This window comes from Lissotriton vulgaris, chromosome 12, assembly GCF_964263255.1.
Source record: "Lissotriton vulgaris chromosome 12, aLisVul1.2, whole genome shotgun sequence".
Taxonomy (NCBI): domain Eukaryota; kingdom Metazoa; phylum Chordata; class Amphibia; order Caudata; family Salamandridae; genus Lissotriton; species Lissotriton vulgaris.
In genome coordinates this window covers 631,042,783-631,060,270 of record NC_141700.1, presented here as the reverse complement: position 1 = coordinate 631,060,270, position 17,488 = coordinate 631,042,783, and the positions used below count along the sequence as shown (strand labels likewise).

Here is a 17,488-nt window from a genome sequence, read left to right as displayed (position 1 = left end):
GCCTTTTAGCTGTTTAAAACATACCTCCTCTCCCAATCCAATGTTCATAAAATAGCACTTCTAATACCATTTAAATCTATACCAAAGCCACTCTTCCCTTGCCATTCAGATGTGTACAACATAACATGTCCTGGCCGTTCAATTTTACTTAAGGCGAACATCTCTCCAACCATTCAGATGCATACAACGCTTTATAGATTTACAAGCTGATAACTCCAATCTCTAATCCCCAGTTCAGAACCAATGTGAAGAGATCTGCAGAAGAAAAAAAGAGCACTTGAGATGGCAAATACAATGAGGAGAGGCATTTCAATGGTTCTCAAGGTGCAAGCATAAATATTTACCTGGAATATTTCTAACTGGAGAAGCTTTGAGAAAAGACTCTGCTTCCACAATGACTGGGCAGCTTTTTTCCAGTTCAGTGAAAGATCGGTCATGCTCCTCCATGAATCAGTAGCATCCTGGGCCTCTTCATCACAGCGCACTCCTCGAGCCTCCAAGCACTCACGTGGCAGAGCATGCCGGATCTGAAGAAAAATTGCAGTGCTTGAATTTGGAAGGATTAGCTACTCACCAGCTTCATCCACTCAGAATGCTTCACAGTAATGTTAAATCCTTTATTAATCTCTATTGCATAAAGCATATACTAATACAAGTTGAAGCCACAGACAATACGTCAGTTTGTGCACATTATGGAAATTACATTTAGAGGCCACAATATGACACAGAACTTTAATTGCAGGTACATACATCACATGGCTGAGTCCACTAGCATCCAGATTTTTGATAAACTTCATTATCTAGATGTACAATTATTTAAACACAATAAACTGGTCAACTGCAATCTCTGCTTCAGCTCCACCAACTGGGCCACAGCAGAGTAGTGAGGCACCAAGGTTGCCTTGTGAGCACAAGCAAAAAAAGAGGAACAGCAGGGCACCAAGAGAGCCCACTCTTACGTGGAGTATATCTATGGGGTAGCTAAGGCAGCTGATATCACTTCCATTTGGCTCTACCTCGTGCTATTAAGTTAGGTGAACCAATTCTACGTAATGTTTTGGCTGAGCCTCAGCATTCTGAAACGGATCTAGTGAGCCGACTGAGTGCTTAGGGTTACAAATGATGAGGAACCTAGTCAAACGATTAGATGAAGAATGCTAATACCTACAGTAATGTGCCTACAACCAGTTACACTGTGGCCCGACTGGAGGGACTAGGTCTGAAGCAGGCCTTTGTGTTACACAGGAGCTCCCGGGCCTGACCACCCACCCACCACAGAGAAGAGCAGGGAGTTTCATAATGCTCTGCATAATTTCCCACTAACAACTTAAGGTGAAGTAAAAAAGTGGTGGCTAGGAGATTAGAACCCCCACTCATGTCACTGCCATTGAAGTACATTGGAGGAGGTATGGTAAGCTCAATATCAGTAACACTTGAGAGCTAGGCATTTGATGAGCAAATTCTGATTAAATTGGAGGCAATTCACCAGACCTTGGTTACTCTTTCAAACCAAATCTTTTTGGGTGATATGAGGTTCCCACTGTTGTGGGCGGGGGGGAGGCCCAGGAAGGGTAATTGAGCACTACAGAAAGAGGCCGTATCCAATTAGTGGTGTTCCGTCAACAGAGTTCCAGACTTTTAAGGAGAGGTGTCTGAAAGGGAACAACAGCCCAATGTGGAAGACAATGAGGGGGACTAAATGGAGCCATAATAAGCAAAGGCTTTTTTTACTGGAGCACTGTGTCCTTTCAGAAGCAGCCAGACAAGATATGGTATTTATTAGACTGGAGTGCTTATTAGAACTCAAGTCTGACCTGAGTGTGAAACTGAACAAGGGGTCCCCAGGACACTCTACTGCAGAGAAAGTACCATCAACCGTGAGACTATGATCCGAGCCTTGTGTTCTACCTACTGATTGCTTTGTCCGCTCATCTTTTCTGATACAGATATTCTCAGCAAAAAAAACAAGCATTTGCAATGCAATAGGTCTCGCATTAGGAAAGCTTGAGCTATTGGTATTGTAAATGACAATTTTTTTATTTATGTGTTGGTTTTGAAAATAGCGAAATTAATAGCTTTGTCATTTACAATGCCAATAGTTATAACTTTCGCAAATGTGACACCTATAGCATTTGTAATGCAATATGTGTTGTAATTACGTGACTTAGATGTATTGATATGACAAATAACAATGGCTTTAAAAAAATTTTTAAGAATGAATACTTAAATAAAAGTTATTGTAATTTATAATGGCAATAGCTTAAACTTTTGTAAATAACTTTTGTGAAGATTATGTTCAGTGTATTTTATTGTGATGAAATTCCAACAACAGAAGTGAAATATTAACTTATTTTTGTGACATTTGTAATAAAGCTTGAAAGATTGAGAGAACATATTTGAACCAGTTGTTGTTGAATGGTTGCACAGACTGATGCGGTGGTAGCGCATAGTGATGTTGTGGTGCCCCTGAGTGATGCTGTGGTGATGCGATAGATAGAGTGAGGGCGATAGATAGAGTGAGGGCGATAGATAGAGTGAGGGAGGGCGATAGATAGAGTGATGGCGTTAGATAGACAGACAGATAGATATAGTGAGGGCGATAGATAGATAGATAGATAGATAGATAGATAGATAGATAGATAGATAGATAGATAGATAGATAGATAGAGTGATGGCGATAGATAGAGTGAGTGCAAAAGTTGTTATGCTATGTTTTGTTGTGTTTTGTTATGATATGCCATGCTTTGTTTTGTTATGCCATGCTATGTTTTGTTATGCTAGGTTTTGTTGTGATTTGTTATGCTATGCTGTTTTGTTTTGTTATGCTGTGCTTTGTTATGCTACGCTATGTTTTGTTTTGCTAATCTATGTTTTGTTATACTAGGTTTTGTTGTGTTTTGTTATGCTATGCTGTTTTGTTATGCTATGATTTGTTATGCTATGCTTTGTTGTATTATGCTATGCTTTGCTTTATTTTGTTATGCTATGCTATGTTTTGTTATGCTATGTTTTGCTATGCTATGTTTTGTTATGCTATGTTTTATGTTATTCTATGTTTTGTTTTTGTTATGCTGTGCTTTATTATGGTATGTTTCGTTGTGTTTTGTTATGTTATGTTTTGTTATGCTATGTTTTGTTGCGTTATGCTATGCTTTATTTTGTTATGCTATGCTATGTTTTGTTATACTATCCTGTGTTGTGTTTTGTTATGATATGCCATGCTATGCTTTGTTTTGTTATGCTATGTTTTGTGTTGCCGTGCTATGTTTTGCTATTCTGGGGTGTGGTTGTGTGTGTGGGGGGGGGGGTTATGTGTCTGTGGGGTTGTGTTTGTGTGTGGGGTTGTGTTTGTGTGTGGGGTTGTGTGTGTGTGTGTGTGGGGTTGTGTGCGGTTGTGTGTGTGTGTGGGGTTGTGTGTGTGTGAGTGGGGTTGTGGGTGGGGGTTGTGTTTGTGTGGGTGTGGGTATGTGTGTGTGGTTGTGTGTGTGTGCGGTTGTGTGTGGGGTTGTGTGTGTGTGGGGCTGTGTGGGTGTGGGGGTGTGTGTGTGTGTGTGGGGTTGTGTGTGGGTGTGTGTGTGGTTGTGTGTGTGTGTGGTGTGTGTGGGTATGTGTGTGGTTGTGTGTGTGTGTGGTTGTGTGTGTGTGTGGCTGTGTGTGTTGGGTTGTGAGTGTGTGGTTGTGTGTGGGGTTTTGCGTGTGTGTGGTTGTGTGTTTGTGTGTGTGGGGGGGTGTGTGTGTGGGGGGGGGGGGGGTTGTGTGTGTGGGAATGTCATGACCCCGCACATAGCAAAAGGAAGGCTGCAGGAAAAAAATCGCATTGATCTGCCAAGAACCTCTTATCTTATCCACTTGTTTAAAAATCACCCATTACTTTCTGGAAGTCGAAGTCAGCAGTGTCTACGCTACGTGTTAGAAAAAATGTTTGAAATAAAAAATGAATGTGTATTAACCTAAAAAATGTGTAAAACAGGTGAGACATGGCGCACATCGACTCGCTAAAGACAGCTTTCTTTCCAAATGAAGTACTCCCATGTCCTGTGGAAGCCAAATGCAGCCGGGGAAGATTGCTTCATTTTAAAAGGAGAGAGCATGAGGGTCGCTGCGTAAGAGTGCATGTCTACTCTGAGAATTACATGAGCAGCTGAAAGCCGCCAAATACTCATGTGGTGGCACTCATGCAAGAAATTCTGAGAAGTCACAGCCAGCTCATAGGTCACATGGAAAACTAAAGCCTTCTAGTGACTCGTGAAACTGGAACTTTAAAGGGAATGTCATGACCCCGCACATAGCACAAGCTCTCGGCATTGCTGTAGCGGGTTTGTGGGGTTGTGTGTGGGGGGTTGTCTGTGTGGGGTTGTGTGTGGGGGTGTTGTCTGTGTGCGTATGTGTGGGGTTGTGTGTGTGGGGTTGTGTGTGTGGGGGGTTACAGTCTGCTCGAAAGTCTCTGGCACCATCAGAGATGGAGATAACATTCGTCCTGGGGGGTTAATACTAGGAGGGCAGAGCAGGGGGGGGAGAGAGGGAGGAGGGAGATCACAAACAGAGTGTGAGAAATTTAAAACAAGCCGCACAGGACTAGATGCTTGACCGCCATTATTTAAGATGTAAATAAAAAATAAAAACAAGTCACTAAGGGCTGCATGCAGGGGAGAAACTGTTCACTGAACGGCACCTAGTTCGCTACATAAGACCACAGTGCAGGGGCCACTCTTTTCCACTGTAAACAGGTAGGGATCACGATCTCAATGGCAGGCTGACTGGCACCACAAAAACCTATGGGTATAATCAGAAAGGGGGAGGCGAAGGGGGTTTTTTGCTTCAAAGAAAACCTTAGCACGATTAGATCCGTATGTATACCTTTTTGATTTATTAAAAAAAATTAACAGAAACCTAACACAAGGCGTCTGTGCAGCAGCGCTATGCTAATAAAAGTTACACAGATGCAGTTTTGCTAAAATAAATACTGTGCAACCGGCCAAATCACACACGCTACCTTCTTGATTAGAAAAAAGCCGAAAGATAATGCGCGGCATACATGAAGCGGGCGCCGTGCTTATGAAATCTAAGCTACAGGGATGTTGTGTTAAAATGAAAGCCACACGGGCTCCATGCTCACATTAGAACCATGCCTTGGGGAGAGGATGTAGTCTCACAGCCAGACTGCCGACTTTGGAGCTGAGGGGAAGTCATAAAAAAAAAAAAGTGGAGCATGCGCCACGATGTGATGGGAGTGCAGCTCTGAGAGTCACAATAGTGCATGTATACACGAGGACCTCTGGAGCACACTGTGTGCTCATGGTGCAAGTCCATGAAGACGTAGAAAGTGAGCCAAGGCTACAACAACACATGAAACCGGACGTAAAAACAGAAGGAAACTAAATTACTGGGATAGCCCCAGAGCAGCGAAAAGTGCCCCAACCTGAGGTGTTGTGGACAAGAACCGAGTGAGGTGGCAGTTAGTCTCTGATATGTACAGCCTCTTTGCGTGGAGTTCAGGGCAGGTCAAAAAGAGCAGTTTTGGCGAGGGGTTGGGAATGTAAGTAGTGCTCGTGTAAATAATGACGACGGAGCAGCTGCGGCGAGGGTAATGTAGCTGGTGCTAGTGTAAAACGCTCCAATACCTTTGTGTTGATTTCGTGCTTAAAAAATAAATACCGCAAATCACTGCCGGCCTGCGACCAGGAAGTCAGGCAGGCCGGCGCGACAACAGGAAACAGGAAGTAGGAGGGCGGGAGCCTACCCCGCCTCCCACGGAAGAGCCGCGATTGGACGGAGCCGCCGTGTTTGGAGCACCGGAGCAGGCAGGAGCCTACCCTGCGCCCCGGTGCCGAAGGAGGGAAGAAGATTCCTGCTGCCGGGCCCTGCAGCTGAGGAGAGCCGCCGCACGAAGGAAGCCGGTGAGTGGGTTGCTGAGCGGGGGAGGGGGGAGGCGGGGGAAAAGCATGTGCGCGCGCGAGTGCGGGCGGGCTTTGTATGTGTGCGTGCGTGTGTGTGACTGTGGGGGAGGGGGGTGTGTGTGTGTGAGCGAGTGTCTGTGTGCCTGTATGTGTGTGCCTGCGTGTGCATGCGCTCGCCTGTGTGTGCGTGCGTGCATGCAGAGGGGTGGGGGCTGCCTGCCTGCGTCTGTGTGAGCAAGGGCTGTGAGTTACTCTGCGCATGCGCGGGGACTCTGCGCATGCGCGGGTCAGACGCGCGCTCCCGCGGTGAAAACTGCGAGCTCGTAACAGATTGGTGTCCTCATTCCCATCATTCTCAATAACGGGCCACAATAGGTCTGAAGCAGACACCTTCAATGCTCACGCATTGAGGGTAGGTCTGCTCGACCTAAAAACCAGAGTGGTATATTGGTGAAGTTAGATAGCGTTGTTTGGTTCCATGTCAGTAGAGTTATCTGCACCGGATGTGATATGCAAGGTGTCTATATAGGTGCCACCCTAGCACACTGATGTCAGTGTCTTTTTGCAACATTCTGTGTCAAGAATGCAGAGCTGGAAGAACACTGACAACTGTGATGATTTTCTAAGACCCTTAGAAAGATGACCCTCACATTATAATGAGTTCGTATAGCTGGAGGATCTATAAGGAATTTGCAGCTAGATCCAGTCTCTACCACATAACATGTTACCAGAGGTAACACAGTAACCAAACAATGCCTCCCCGAAGATGGGTATGCTTAACAGATTCACACAAAATGTCCTGCAGGGCTGAAAGGGAAAAGTGCCCATCACAACAGACCTGACTGTCCAGACAGTAGTGCTGGTAAATGTGCAGAGATGCCCCCGTAGCTGCCTGACAGATGTCCACAACAGGGACTCCGCGAACAAACGCAGTGCTCGCAGCCTTAGCTCTAGTAGGATGAGGACACAAGCCCTCGGGAGTTGCTTCTTGCCCAATGCACAGCATATCTTTATGCACAGCACTAACCATAGTGAGATGGTCCGATTCTGCACAGCTCCAATATACCCTACAAAGAGTTGATTGTTTACCTGGAACTCTTTAGTTCGAGTAATGTAGAATGACAACGCTCTTTTTGGGTCCAGACAGTGGAGTCTCTCCTCTTCCTTAGAAGGATGAGGCAGAGCAAAGAATGTAGGCAAGGGAATCTGTTGGCCTACATGAAAGGGTGAAATAACCTTTGGAAGAAAGGTGGAATGTGTTAGAAGAACTAGCTTGTCTGGGTAAAAGTGGTATGAAGAGAGTCCACAGAGTACCTGTAGTTTGCCGACTCTCCTGGCCAATATTATGGCCACAAGGAAAGACATCTTGATGGTTAGCAAGTAGAAGGACAATTGTGCATCGACTCAAAGGGAACACACATCGGGAATGCCAGAAATTGATGTAAGTCCCATTAGGGCAAGATAAATGGCCTAGGAGGAAACGTATTGTTAGCCCTGTGAGGAACCTAGACATAACAGGTGAGTTAAACAAAGAAGGTTGGCCAGGCAATCATAAAAATGCAGAAATGGCTGATATGATAAATAGCCCTTAACTGTGCCCACAACAGACCTCTGCTGGGCCAAGGGGAGAACAAACAGTAGAACTTGAGAAACTGGTGTAGAAAGAAGGTTGATGTTCCTAGGTGCACACCACTCCACATATTTGTCCCAGGGGCAGACATTTACGCATTTGTGGCGGGACACCTGGCTACCAGAATAACATCACTGACTTCAGGAGGAAAGTCGAAGGCTATCAACTGCAGCCACTCAAAAAGGAGGGTGTGCAAGTTCGGGTGCAGAACCCTCCCCTGTTGCTGCAACAGAAAATTCTCCCAAAGAGGAAGCCTGATCAGAGGATCGATGTTCATGCTCAATAGCTTAGGATACCAGACTCTCCGGCCCAATCCGAAACCACAAGAATAACTTTGGTCCGGTCGTTCCTGATCTTCTTGAGAACTCTGGGCAGGGGTGGTAATGGCGTTGGTGGCTAGGTGTTTCAATGATTCCGGAAAGTTGGCTGTACTGATGGAGGTGTTGACGATGGGAGTGAGGGCCTCGCTAATTAATGTCATTATTAATGTCAATGTTATATTATTTATACTATATCAAGTATTTTCAGTCATTCAGTGTTGAATAAATCAAAGCCCTGGATTTTATAAAATACCAAATGCTACAAAACATGTTGCTGCAAGGTCATTTATATAATTTATTTAAGAAGTTTTATATAGCGCTGGCCTGACCCTAGGGTATCGGAGCGCTTTACAGCACATACATTGCAGAGATTCACAAAACACAAAAAAACAGAAGAGCGACACGTTAACAGTGCAGGACAGTCTTAGTCTTCGGAATCCTATGTTCTCAACAGTAACTGGATTCTCATAGCTAAATATAGCTAGCTTTGCATATTCTGCAAATGAGTAATTTAAATTCAGTTAGGTCAATCAGGGAAAATACATTTCTTTCGTGAATTACTTCACCTTCGTAATCAAAACTGGAGGAATGTAGCTGGATAAACTATCTTGCGAAACAGATGGAAATTTGCAGAGTGTATAAGAAACTGCAGCTGTGCAAAACCTAGAACAGAAAAAAATTAATTGAGCATCCCTCAATGTTACTTTTAAATTATATATTCCTTATACAGCTCTATTAGTTATTAGCACACATCCCATGTATTGCAATTCAATGCCCAAAAAGAGGGTGCAATAGGGAATAACCATCAGTAGAGGGTGAATCTCGACAGATGGTGTACTTGAGCACTTTCTAAGCAAGTGAGAATAACTATGTGACTGTCTTGTGAGAGAATACGTGGTGCTACTCCACATTGTATTCAATGGTCTAGCTACATCTACCTTTCATCATTATATCTTGATTAATACAATGCTACCCCTCTGTTTACAGGATTAACAATTAAACTGCAATCTTCAATAACCCATCCAACTCACGTATGTAGAGTGCAGGAAGAGACTTTACACAAACAGTTGATGCAAATATATTACTTTCATTTCATAAACATTAAGAATCTATGAATTGGTGCCATGATTCATTGAATGACGTTGGATGACACTGTACCCCAACGTTGAATCCATTACTTTTACATACCTTATCTTTGACCCCATTGCCTAAATCTATACCGTTAGTTCAACTGCTGTTACTTTGAATGTACTTAAACGGCAAGGAAAAATATTGTTTAAGATGCATATTTTTATTAATATAACTTTTCATATAGTTTATTTACTGCTAAACCTAAATACCTTAATGTAAATACCAACACTAATTTATTATTGACATTTAAACATAATGTTTACTTTGGTTAAGTGTTAGTGAGTGGGGTGCCTATATTATTTTTTGATAGAATGCAATTAAATTGAATTAAATACTTTGCACTTTACTTTTATATACTGTATAAATCGGCTTGATTTGTTTTATATTTTTTGTGGATGTCAGAAGTCTTCAAGGGAATATTGCAAATATTGAACTGGGTTTCACTGTAAATCGGGGGCTTAGGCTTCTTTACCCATTTCATCTTGATCTGGGCTCCATAATTTTTACTTCGGCCACCCTTCCCTCACCAAGGCGGCTATTTTGGATAGCATGAGTTCTAGTTTTTCATTCACGCGATGTGTAGACTGTCCTATTGATATTTAAGGACGGCAGACGCCAAAGGCATTCCGGTCTGCACCTATCTGCGCCTTCTCTATGCACAGGGCCCAGCATGCTGCCCATTTTGCTCCAGACTCTGCATGCATGAAGTTATCTTGTGACCGCAGGGTTGTGGGGATGGGCTTGCTACTCTAGTCAGTGCTTATGACTATTGATGAGTATCCCCTGGAAGACTGGAAGAGGAGGATAAGTTACTTACCTGTTATTCTTGTTCTCTTCAAGGGGTATACTCAAAGTCATAAGCAACCCTCCCTGTACGAATATCATCTATAACAGCACTCTGTCTCCTTATTATCACTACACAGTGTAACAAGCGGTAAACAAGACCTGATCTAACTGTCACCTGTGAGGCATGATGGGTCTTGGAGGTCTTAAAGGCACGGCACAAGTTTTAATCTGCTGTGTTTCTATATGAAGCCTCTGGGCTAACTGCCTGGTTTTACCTTGCCTTTTTCTTTGAAAATAAAGGCTATGTTGAAACAAGTGAAGAGTACATGTTTCTCTATCACAGAAATGTTGAATAGATACGTATTATTTTAAATAAAAAAATACAATGCATTTTTAGGCTATTTGGTGGTTTAGGCTGCATATCTGCGTGTGTATGTGTGTATATAAATACTAGGTTTTTGATTCGGTTAAACTTTTATATATATATATATCTATCCCAGCATAGGACCTTCCTTTCTCCCACAGTCACAAAATGAGGCGCAAAGTGAGTTTTGCAAATTTAATAATCACACGCTGCAGGGGTAATTACCCCACGGTGCGGGGGGGGGGCAGGATCCGCAGCGCCGCGGTGCTCGTGACGAGCCCAGCTCGTAATGGGTCACAGTGGAGCTGTGCTCATGACGAGCTGGGCTCATCACTACCCCGCCCACTGATTCATTCGCCCGCACAGGCGGGGAATCAATCGCGCATGGGCGGCGTGCAGCCATTATGACGAGCCCAGCTCGTCATGAGCACAGCTCCATTGTGACTCATGACAAGCTGGGCTCGTCATGAGCACCGAAGGAGTTAATGGACAGGCGCGTTTCGGCTACATGCCTTCATCAATGTCACATTACAATCCCAAACAATTCCGTTTTTAAAACATAAGTTAAATCATAACAAACGAGAGAGGACTTGCAGTTCATCAGTCATTAACATCAAAAAGGGCAACTCTGGTTAATCTTTGTGTTCCTTTGGCAGCCATGATGGAATGCCTAAATTCATTCATTCACATGGACCTAAACATAGTGCAAATAGAAAATATACATAATAAATTCATCATTATACTGTGCAAAATGTCTTATTGGGCGAGCGTTATTATTTAAGCATACAATGCCCTACCACGCATGTCAATTAATTAACATGTCATTAATCGGTTTCACTCACGTTAAATATATGACAGAACACCGATCCTGCCCTGTATGGGCTTCCTGCCAAATCATAGCCTTGATGCTCATCCCAATCTCAATCAAAAGAGTAATCATTTAAAACAATCTCGCCCTGAATGGGCTATCACAATTTATTACTAACCGTAGCCAAAAAGGATCATATTATGATTATTTAAATCTTATTACTCTATATGGACAATGGAGAAACAGCGGCCCTCATCCTCCTAGACCTCTCCGCGGCATTCGACACGGTCTGCCACCGCACCCTAGTACGGCGCCTCAGCAACATCGGAATCCGGGACAAGGCGCTGGAATGGATCATCTCCTTCCTCGACGGAAGAACACAGAGAGTCCGCCTACCACCGTACAAGTCAGAGGCCTCCGAAGTCATCTGCGGCGTCCCCCAAGGATCATCTCTGAGCCCCACCCTCTTCAACGTCTACATGAGCCCCCTCGCGGCCATCGTACGCAAACACAACCTCAGCATAATCTCCTACGCCGACGACACCCAGCTGATCCTCTCCCTGACCAACGACCCCGCCGCCGCCAGAGCCAACCTGCACGAAGGGATGAAACAGGTAGCCGAGTGGATGACGACCAGCCGCCTGAAACTGAACTCGGACAAGACGGAGGTCCTCATCCTGGGCTCCTCACCCTCCGCCTGGGACGACTCCTGGTGGCCTCCCGCCCTGGGCACCGCACCCAAACCGACAGACCATGCACGCAACCTGGGCTTCATCCTGGACTCCTCCCTCTCCATGACCAGGCAAGTCAACAACGTCTCCTCGGCGTGCTTCAACATCCTACGCATGCTACGGAAGATCTTCTGGTGGATCCCCACCGAGACCAGGAAGACCGTCACCCAGGCCCTCGTCACCAGCCGACTGGACTACGGCAAAGCCCTCTACGCCGGTACCACCGCCAAGCTCCAGAAGAGACTCCAGCGGATCCAGAACGCCTCAGCCAGACTCATCCTCGATGTCGTGATTACAAGCAGCGCAAGAACACGCATGCGCCACTAACCTTAATCCAAAGACCAGCAGGGACGATAAGAAGATAGTCCTCAAAGCCTCTCTCCGTAATACCTCAACACTGGGTACTCCACCACTGTTTAAGGGAATCAGGAAAGAGGCCGCGAGGTGAATGGGCAGGGAACGACTAGGGTGCTTCGGATGCCTCAGATACACACTACCATAGTAGACACAGGGGTCGATAGTACTGTGAGAGGATACAAAAGGAAGACAACAAGCTCTTAGTAACAACACGGTGATTGTCCTTCCCACCTTCCCCTTGATAGGTAAACCTACCGAAATCTATTCTTCTTCTCTCAGTATAGATCTCCAGACAATCTGCACCACGTAGAACTGTTACGAAAGTACAAGAAGTTACGTCACTTCTTAACAATATCATTCACCTCGAATAAGTACTAACTGATAGTGGATTTCCAAAATAGACGTTTAAACAGCACGTCTTATTTTCACCACACTACTTCGTGTGGACAAAGAGTTAAACAAAAGAACAACTTCCTTTTTGCCTGCGTCGGGAGGGCACAGAGTAAACAGAATTCTCCCAGCACGCAGGGTTTTCAAAGGGTGCGGTGGCAGTACGGGGATGACAATGATACAATGTTACCAAAGAAAAGAAATGATGACAGCAATCCCGCTCTCCCCGTAATACTTGCTGTGAGACGATCACGGCTTGTGCAGTGTTACGCGGACAGGAATCCGTTAGGCTTGTACTTCCAGCGAGGCTCGTGTGAAACTCTGACCGCGCTGGCTCTTGATCGGCGGGGGTTCCTTCTCCTCTAATCTGACCTCGCTGGCTCTTGATCGGCGAAGGTCTCTTCTCCACGGAGTCTGACCTCGCTGGCTCTTGGTCGGCGAGGGTCTCTCCAAGACGTTCGGTCACTCTGATTCCGCTCTGGATACGTGACACACGAAAAACGCCGATCTCTCCACACACTCTGACGGCTCTTGGAAACAGGCATTCACAATGAAGGAAAACAGAACAGGCTCTGGAACATGATTGACAAGCACCGGTCCTGTGATAGGGAAGTGCCTATATAGTGTCCGCCCACATCCCTGGTTCCTGGCGCCGCTTTGCATTCTGGGACCTGTAGTTTCTCCATTTGGGAATCATGACAAAAACGCACTTTTTCCCTCTTATGCAATGTTGGGTGATCGCTACAGTACCCCCTCTCGAGGACCGCCGTCCCGGCGGACGACCCGGTTTCCCAGGGTAGGTATCATGAAACAGTGCCAATAAGTCAGGACAATGTAGATTGGCAACCGGTTCCCAGGTGCGGTCCTCAGGGCCAAAACCTTTCCAGTCCACCAGGTATTGGATTCTACCTCGCACCATCCGAGAGTCCAGGATAGCTGCAACTTCGTACTCCTCCTGACCTTCTACCTCCAGAGGTGGAGGGCGGACCGGCACCCGAACCTCAGGCAGACAAGGGCGAAGAAGCGATACATGAAACACAGGATGTATGGACCATGACAGAGGAAGAGAAAGCTTCATGGCCACAGGATTTATCACTTCACAGATACCGTAGGGACCTATGAACTTCGGCTTCAATTTACTGATCCCTTTCAATTTCAAGTTCCGTGTAGATAGCCACACTTTATCCCCAACCTTATACTCAGGTTCCAAGGAACGATGAGTGTCTGCAAAACGCTTTTGGGCCTTTTGAGCATTCTCCAAGCAGTGTCTAGCATCAATCAAAACAGCCCTGAGATGAGCGTGATGTTCCTGAACAGTAGGAACCAAGGATGTGGCCGGCCACTCAAAAGGAAGCATGTTAGGATTTAAGCCATATAAACAAAAGAACGGGGAACATCCTAAGGTAGAGTGTACCGCATTGTTGTAGGCGAATTCCGCCAACCACAAAAGGGTGGTCCAGTCCGTTGTGCTTTGCAAAGTAAAACAACGAAGGTATTGCTCAAGGGTTTGGTTGAGCCTTTCCGTTTTTCCATCCGATTGCGGATGGAAACTAGAGGAGAGGCGTGCATCAATTTGGAGCAATGTACATAAGGCTTTCCAGAAATGGGAAGTGAATTGCGTTCCACGATCCGTGATCAACACACTCGGCAAGCCATGCAGCCGCACGACCTGTTGCAGGAACACCTTGGCCAATACCAATGAAGAGGGTAGACCTGGCAAGGATATAAAATGACCCATTTTCGTGAGGTGGTCAACTATCACCAATATAACAGTTTGGCCTTCACACGGGGGCATTTCCACAATGAAATCCATAGACACAGTATGCCAGGGTTTAGGGGGTATCGGCAACGGTTGTAAGAGACCTGAAGGTTTCGCATGACTAGACTTCCCTTGAGCGCAAACAGCACAGTTCTTGACGTATTCTTTCACGTCGGCTCTAAGACTAGGCCACCAAAATGATCGTTCCACTGTAGCAATGGTTTTATGTATACCCATGTGTCCACCAAGTACTGAATCGTGAGCCCATTGTAACACTTGTAATTGTAACCCATCTTGGGGGATGTACAATGCATGATAATGGTATGCAAGTTGGTCTTTTTCACAGCGATGTGTTGGATCTTCTTGTATCCAGGAGGCAACATCAAGAACAGAAAGAGCGACTTTACAATCCTCCAGAAAATCCTTGGAGGTAATCAAGGCTATACTGTCGTCTTGAATGTGTGTCTCTTTAAGGATGGACGGTGGGTCTGAGGGGGCAACCGTCTCTTCTTCTCCAAGCCGCGAGAGGGCATCAGCCTTCCCATTTCTCGTACCAGGTCTGAACTTGATCACGAAGTCGAAGTCGGAAAAGAAGAGAGTCCACCTCAGCTGGCGAGGGGTCAGTGCTTTAGCCGTCTTTAAAAACAACAAGTTACGGTGATCTGCAATGATCTCCACTGTATGCAAGGCCCCCAGAAGATAGTGCCTCCACTCTTCACATGCTCTCTTAATGGCAAGAAGTTCTTTGTCTGTAATAGTGTAGTTAACTTCACAGGGAGAGAGCTTTTTCGAGTAAAATGCCACGGGGTGCAGCTGTCCTGTAGAAGGATGTCTTTGAGACAACACTCCCCCAAGAGCGTACTGTGAAGCGTCGGTTTCAAGAATGAACGGCAGATGGGGATCTGGGTGTCGTAGGACAGGAGCTTGTGTGAACTTCTGTTTAAGCATCCGAAAGGCGCTTTCTGCTTCCTCTCCCCATATGAATGGAGCATTCTTTCTCAAGAGCGCCGTGATAGGTTGTATGGTCTTTGAGAAATCCTGAACAAATCTCCTATAATAGTTGGCAAAGCCAAGGAAACTTTGCACGGATTTCACGTTTTTAGGCGTCTTCCATGACAAAATGGCTTCCACCTTTTTCATGTCCATCCTGAATCCTTGCGCGTCAATGACATATCCTAGAAATGCCACTTCTTGTACATGAAAGAGACATTTCTCCAACTTCGCATACAGAGAATTCTGTTGCAAGCGGTCCAATACGGCCTTCACATGGGAGATGTGTTCAGAATAAGTAACGGAATACACCAGGATATCGTCAATGTACACTATACAAAAAGACTCTAAGCACCCCCTCAAAACCTCATCCATAAAGTACTGGAATGCTGCGGGGGCGTTGCAAAGCCCGAAAGGCATCACCCGATATTCATAGAGTCCAAATTTGGTTCTAAACGCGGTTTTCCACTCATCCCCCTGTTTCACCCGTACTAGATGGTACGCTCCTCGAAGATCAAGCTTGGTGAAGTATCGAGCGCCTTTTAATTGGTCCATTAAGACCGGAATCAAGGGGAGAGGGTATCTGTTCTTGATTGTCACTTTATTTATGGCTCTGTAGTCAATGCAGGGTCTCAATTCATCACAGTCCTTCTTCGGAATAAAGAACATGGGGGATGAGGCGGGAGAGGTGGAATGTCTTATAAAGCCTGTAGCCAGGTTGTCCTCAATGTAGGTCTTAAGATACTGTGTCTCTTTCTCCGTTAGGGCATACACTCTACTACAGGGAATATCTGCTCCAGGAACAAGGTCCACGCGGCAGTCGTATGCCCGGTGAGGGGGTAATTGGGTGGCTTTTTGTTTGTCAAACAGAGCACTATACTCTATGTACTCTTCTGGCAATGTCGTGGCACAACAGAACAGGTCGACCGTACAGGAATTTGCTAAGTATGTAGCAGGTGATGGGCCGGGTGTGTAACTATAGATCGCCTGGCTTCTACAATGCTCTCTGCAGTACTCAGATGTCATGCTGACTGTTCTTGAGGACCAGCTCACCACAGGATCGTGTAATGTGAGCCAGGGCATTCCCAGTATCAAACGGAATTGTGGTGCTTCTATGAGATCAAATTGAATAGTTTCGCTGTGCTCCTTTCCAAAATCCATCCGTAGAGGAAGGGTATGAGACACAACAGGTCCTGAAGAAAGAACCGTCCCGTCCACTGCCTTGACGGTCTCAGGTTTTTGTTTCTTTTCACATGGTATGCCCATGCGAAGGGCATAATCTCGATCAATATAATTGCCAGTTGCTCCCGAGTCAAGCAGAGCATCTACCAGGAAGGAATCCTGCATCGAAATCCATAAGGAAACGCTGACATTCATGTGGGCGACAGCGGGATGAAGAGTATTCGCTACAAACGAGGAGACCATGGGAGAAGGGTGTCTCGAATCAGAGGCCTCTGACGGATTCGAGACCTTTAGTTTTCCGTCGGTTCTTCCGTTCTAGAAGTGGCCTGTACACGGGAAGGAGGATTTCTCCCGGTTACATAAGATTTTGCTCGACATTCATTTACGAAGTGTCCACTTTTTCCGCAGTATAGACACAGTTTGAGTTTCCTTCGTCTGTCCTTCTCTTCTTTGGTGAGTGGAACACGGATTCCCCCGATCTGCATAGGTTCTGGACTATCTGCCACCTTGGCCTTTTCTTCACCCCCTTGTCGACTTCTGGCCAAGGGGTACGAGAACCTGTAGTCACCTCTTCCTCGATCCCCCTTTCGTTCCAACAATCGATGATCAAGCTGGACCGTCAGATCAATGAGTTCCTCGCAAGTGGACGGTAATTGCACCACCTGTGCCAATACGTCTTTCAGTTCACTCCTCAATCCCTGGTAAAACAAGGATATCCTTTTTTGAACTGGCCAATCCGTTTCCACGATAAGACGATTAAACGTGGTAATATAAGACAAGAGGTCTTGGGAGCCTTGTCGTAAAGTCATTAATTCCCTGTCCAAGGACATCATGTGTGACTTTCTGTCAAACAACTTCCGAAGTTCTAGACAGAATTCAGAGAAATTCTGTAGTACAGGATCATCTCGCTCCAGCAAAGGGATTGTCCAACTGGAGGCATTCCCTCCCATGTATGACATCAGGAATGCAGTTTTGGATGAATCATCCTGAAACACCATGGGTTTACATAGAAAATGGAGACGGCATTGGTTCAAGAATGTTTCGAATTTTCTGGGGTCTCCATAAAATCTTTCAGGCGGGGCTAGAGGTATCCCTTGGTTTTGAATAATGTGTACGGTAGGGGTAGTCTCATTAGAGGTGGAA

General features: G+C 45.6%; 1 protein-coding gene across 1 annotated transcript in view; it reads right to left on the bottom strand.

Moving 5' to 3' along the window:
* FANCA (FA complementation group A) overlaps positions 1-17,488 on the bottom strand; it is an 850,506-nt gene that overhangs the window by 418,545 nt on the left and 414,473 nt on the right. Inside the window, exons 27-28 of the mRNA XM_086945786.1 lie at positions 8,414-8,510; positions 345-527 (exon numbers count right to left, since the gene is read on the bottom strand). Of these exons, the coding sequence (XP_086801912.1) occupies positions 345-527; positions 8,414-8,510 (280 nt within the window). The remainder of the gene's footprint in view (positions 1-344; positions 528-8,413; positions 8,511-17,488) is intronic.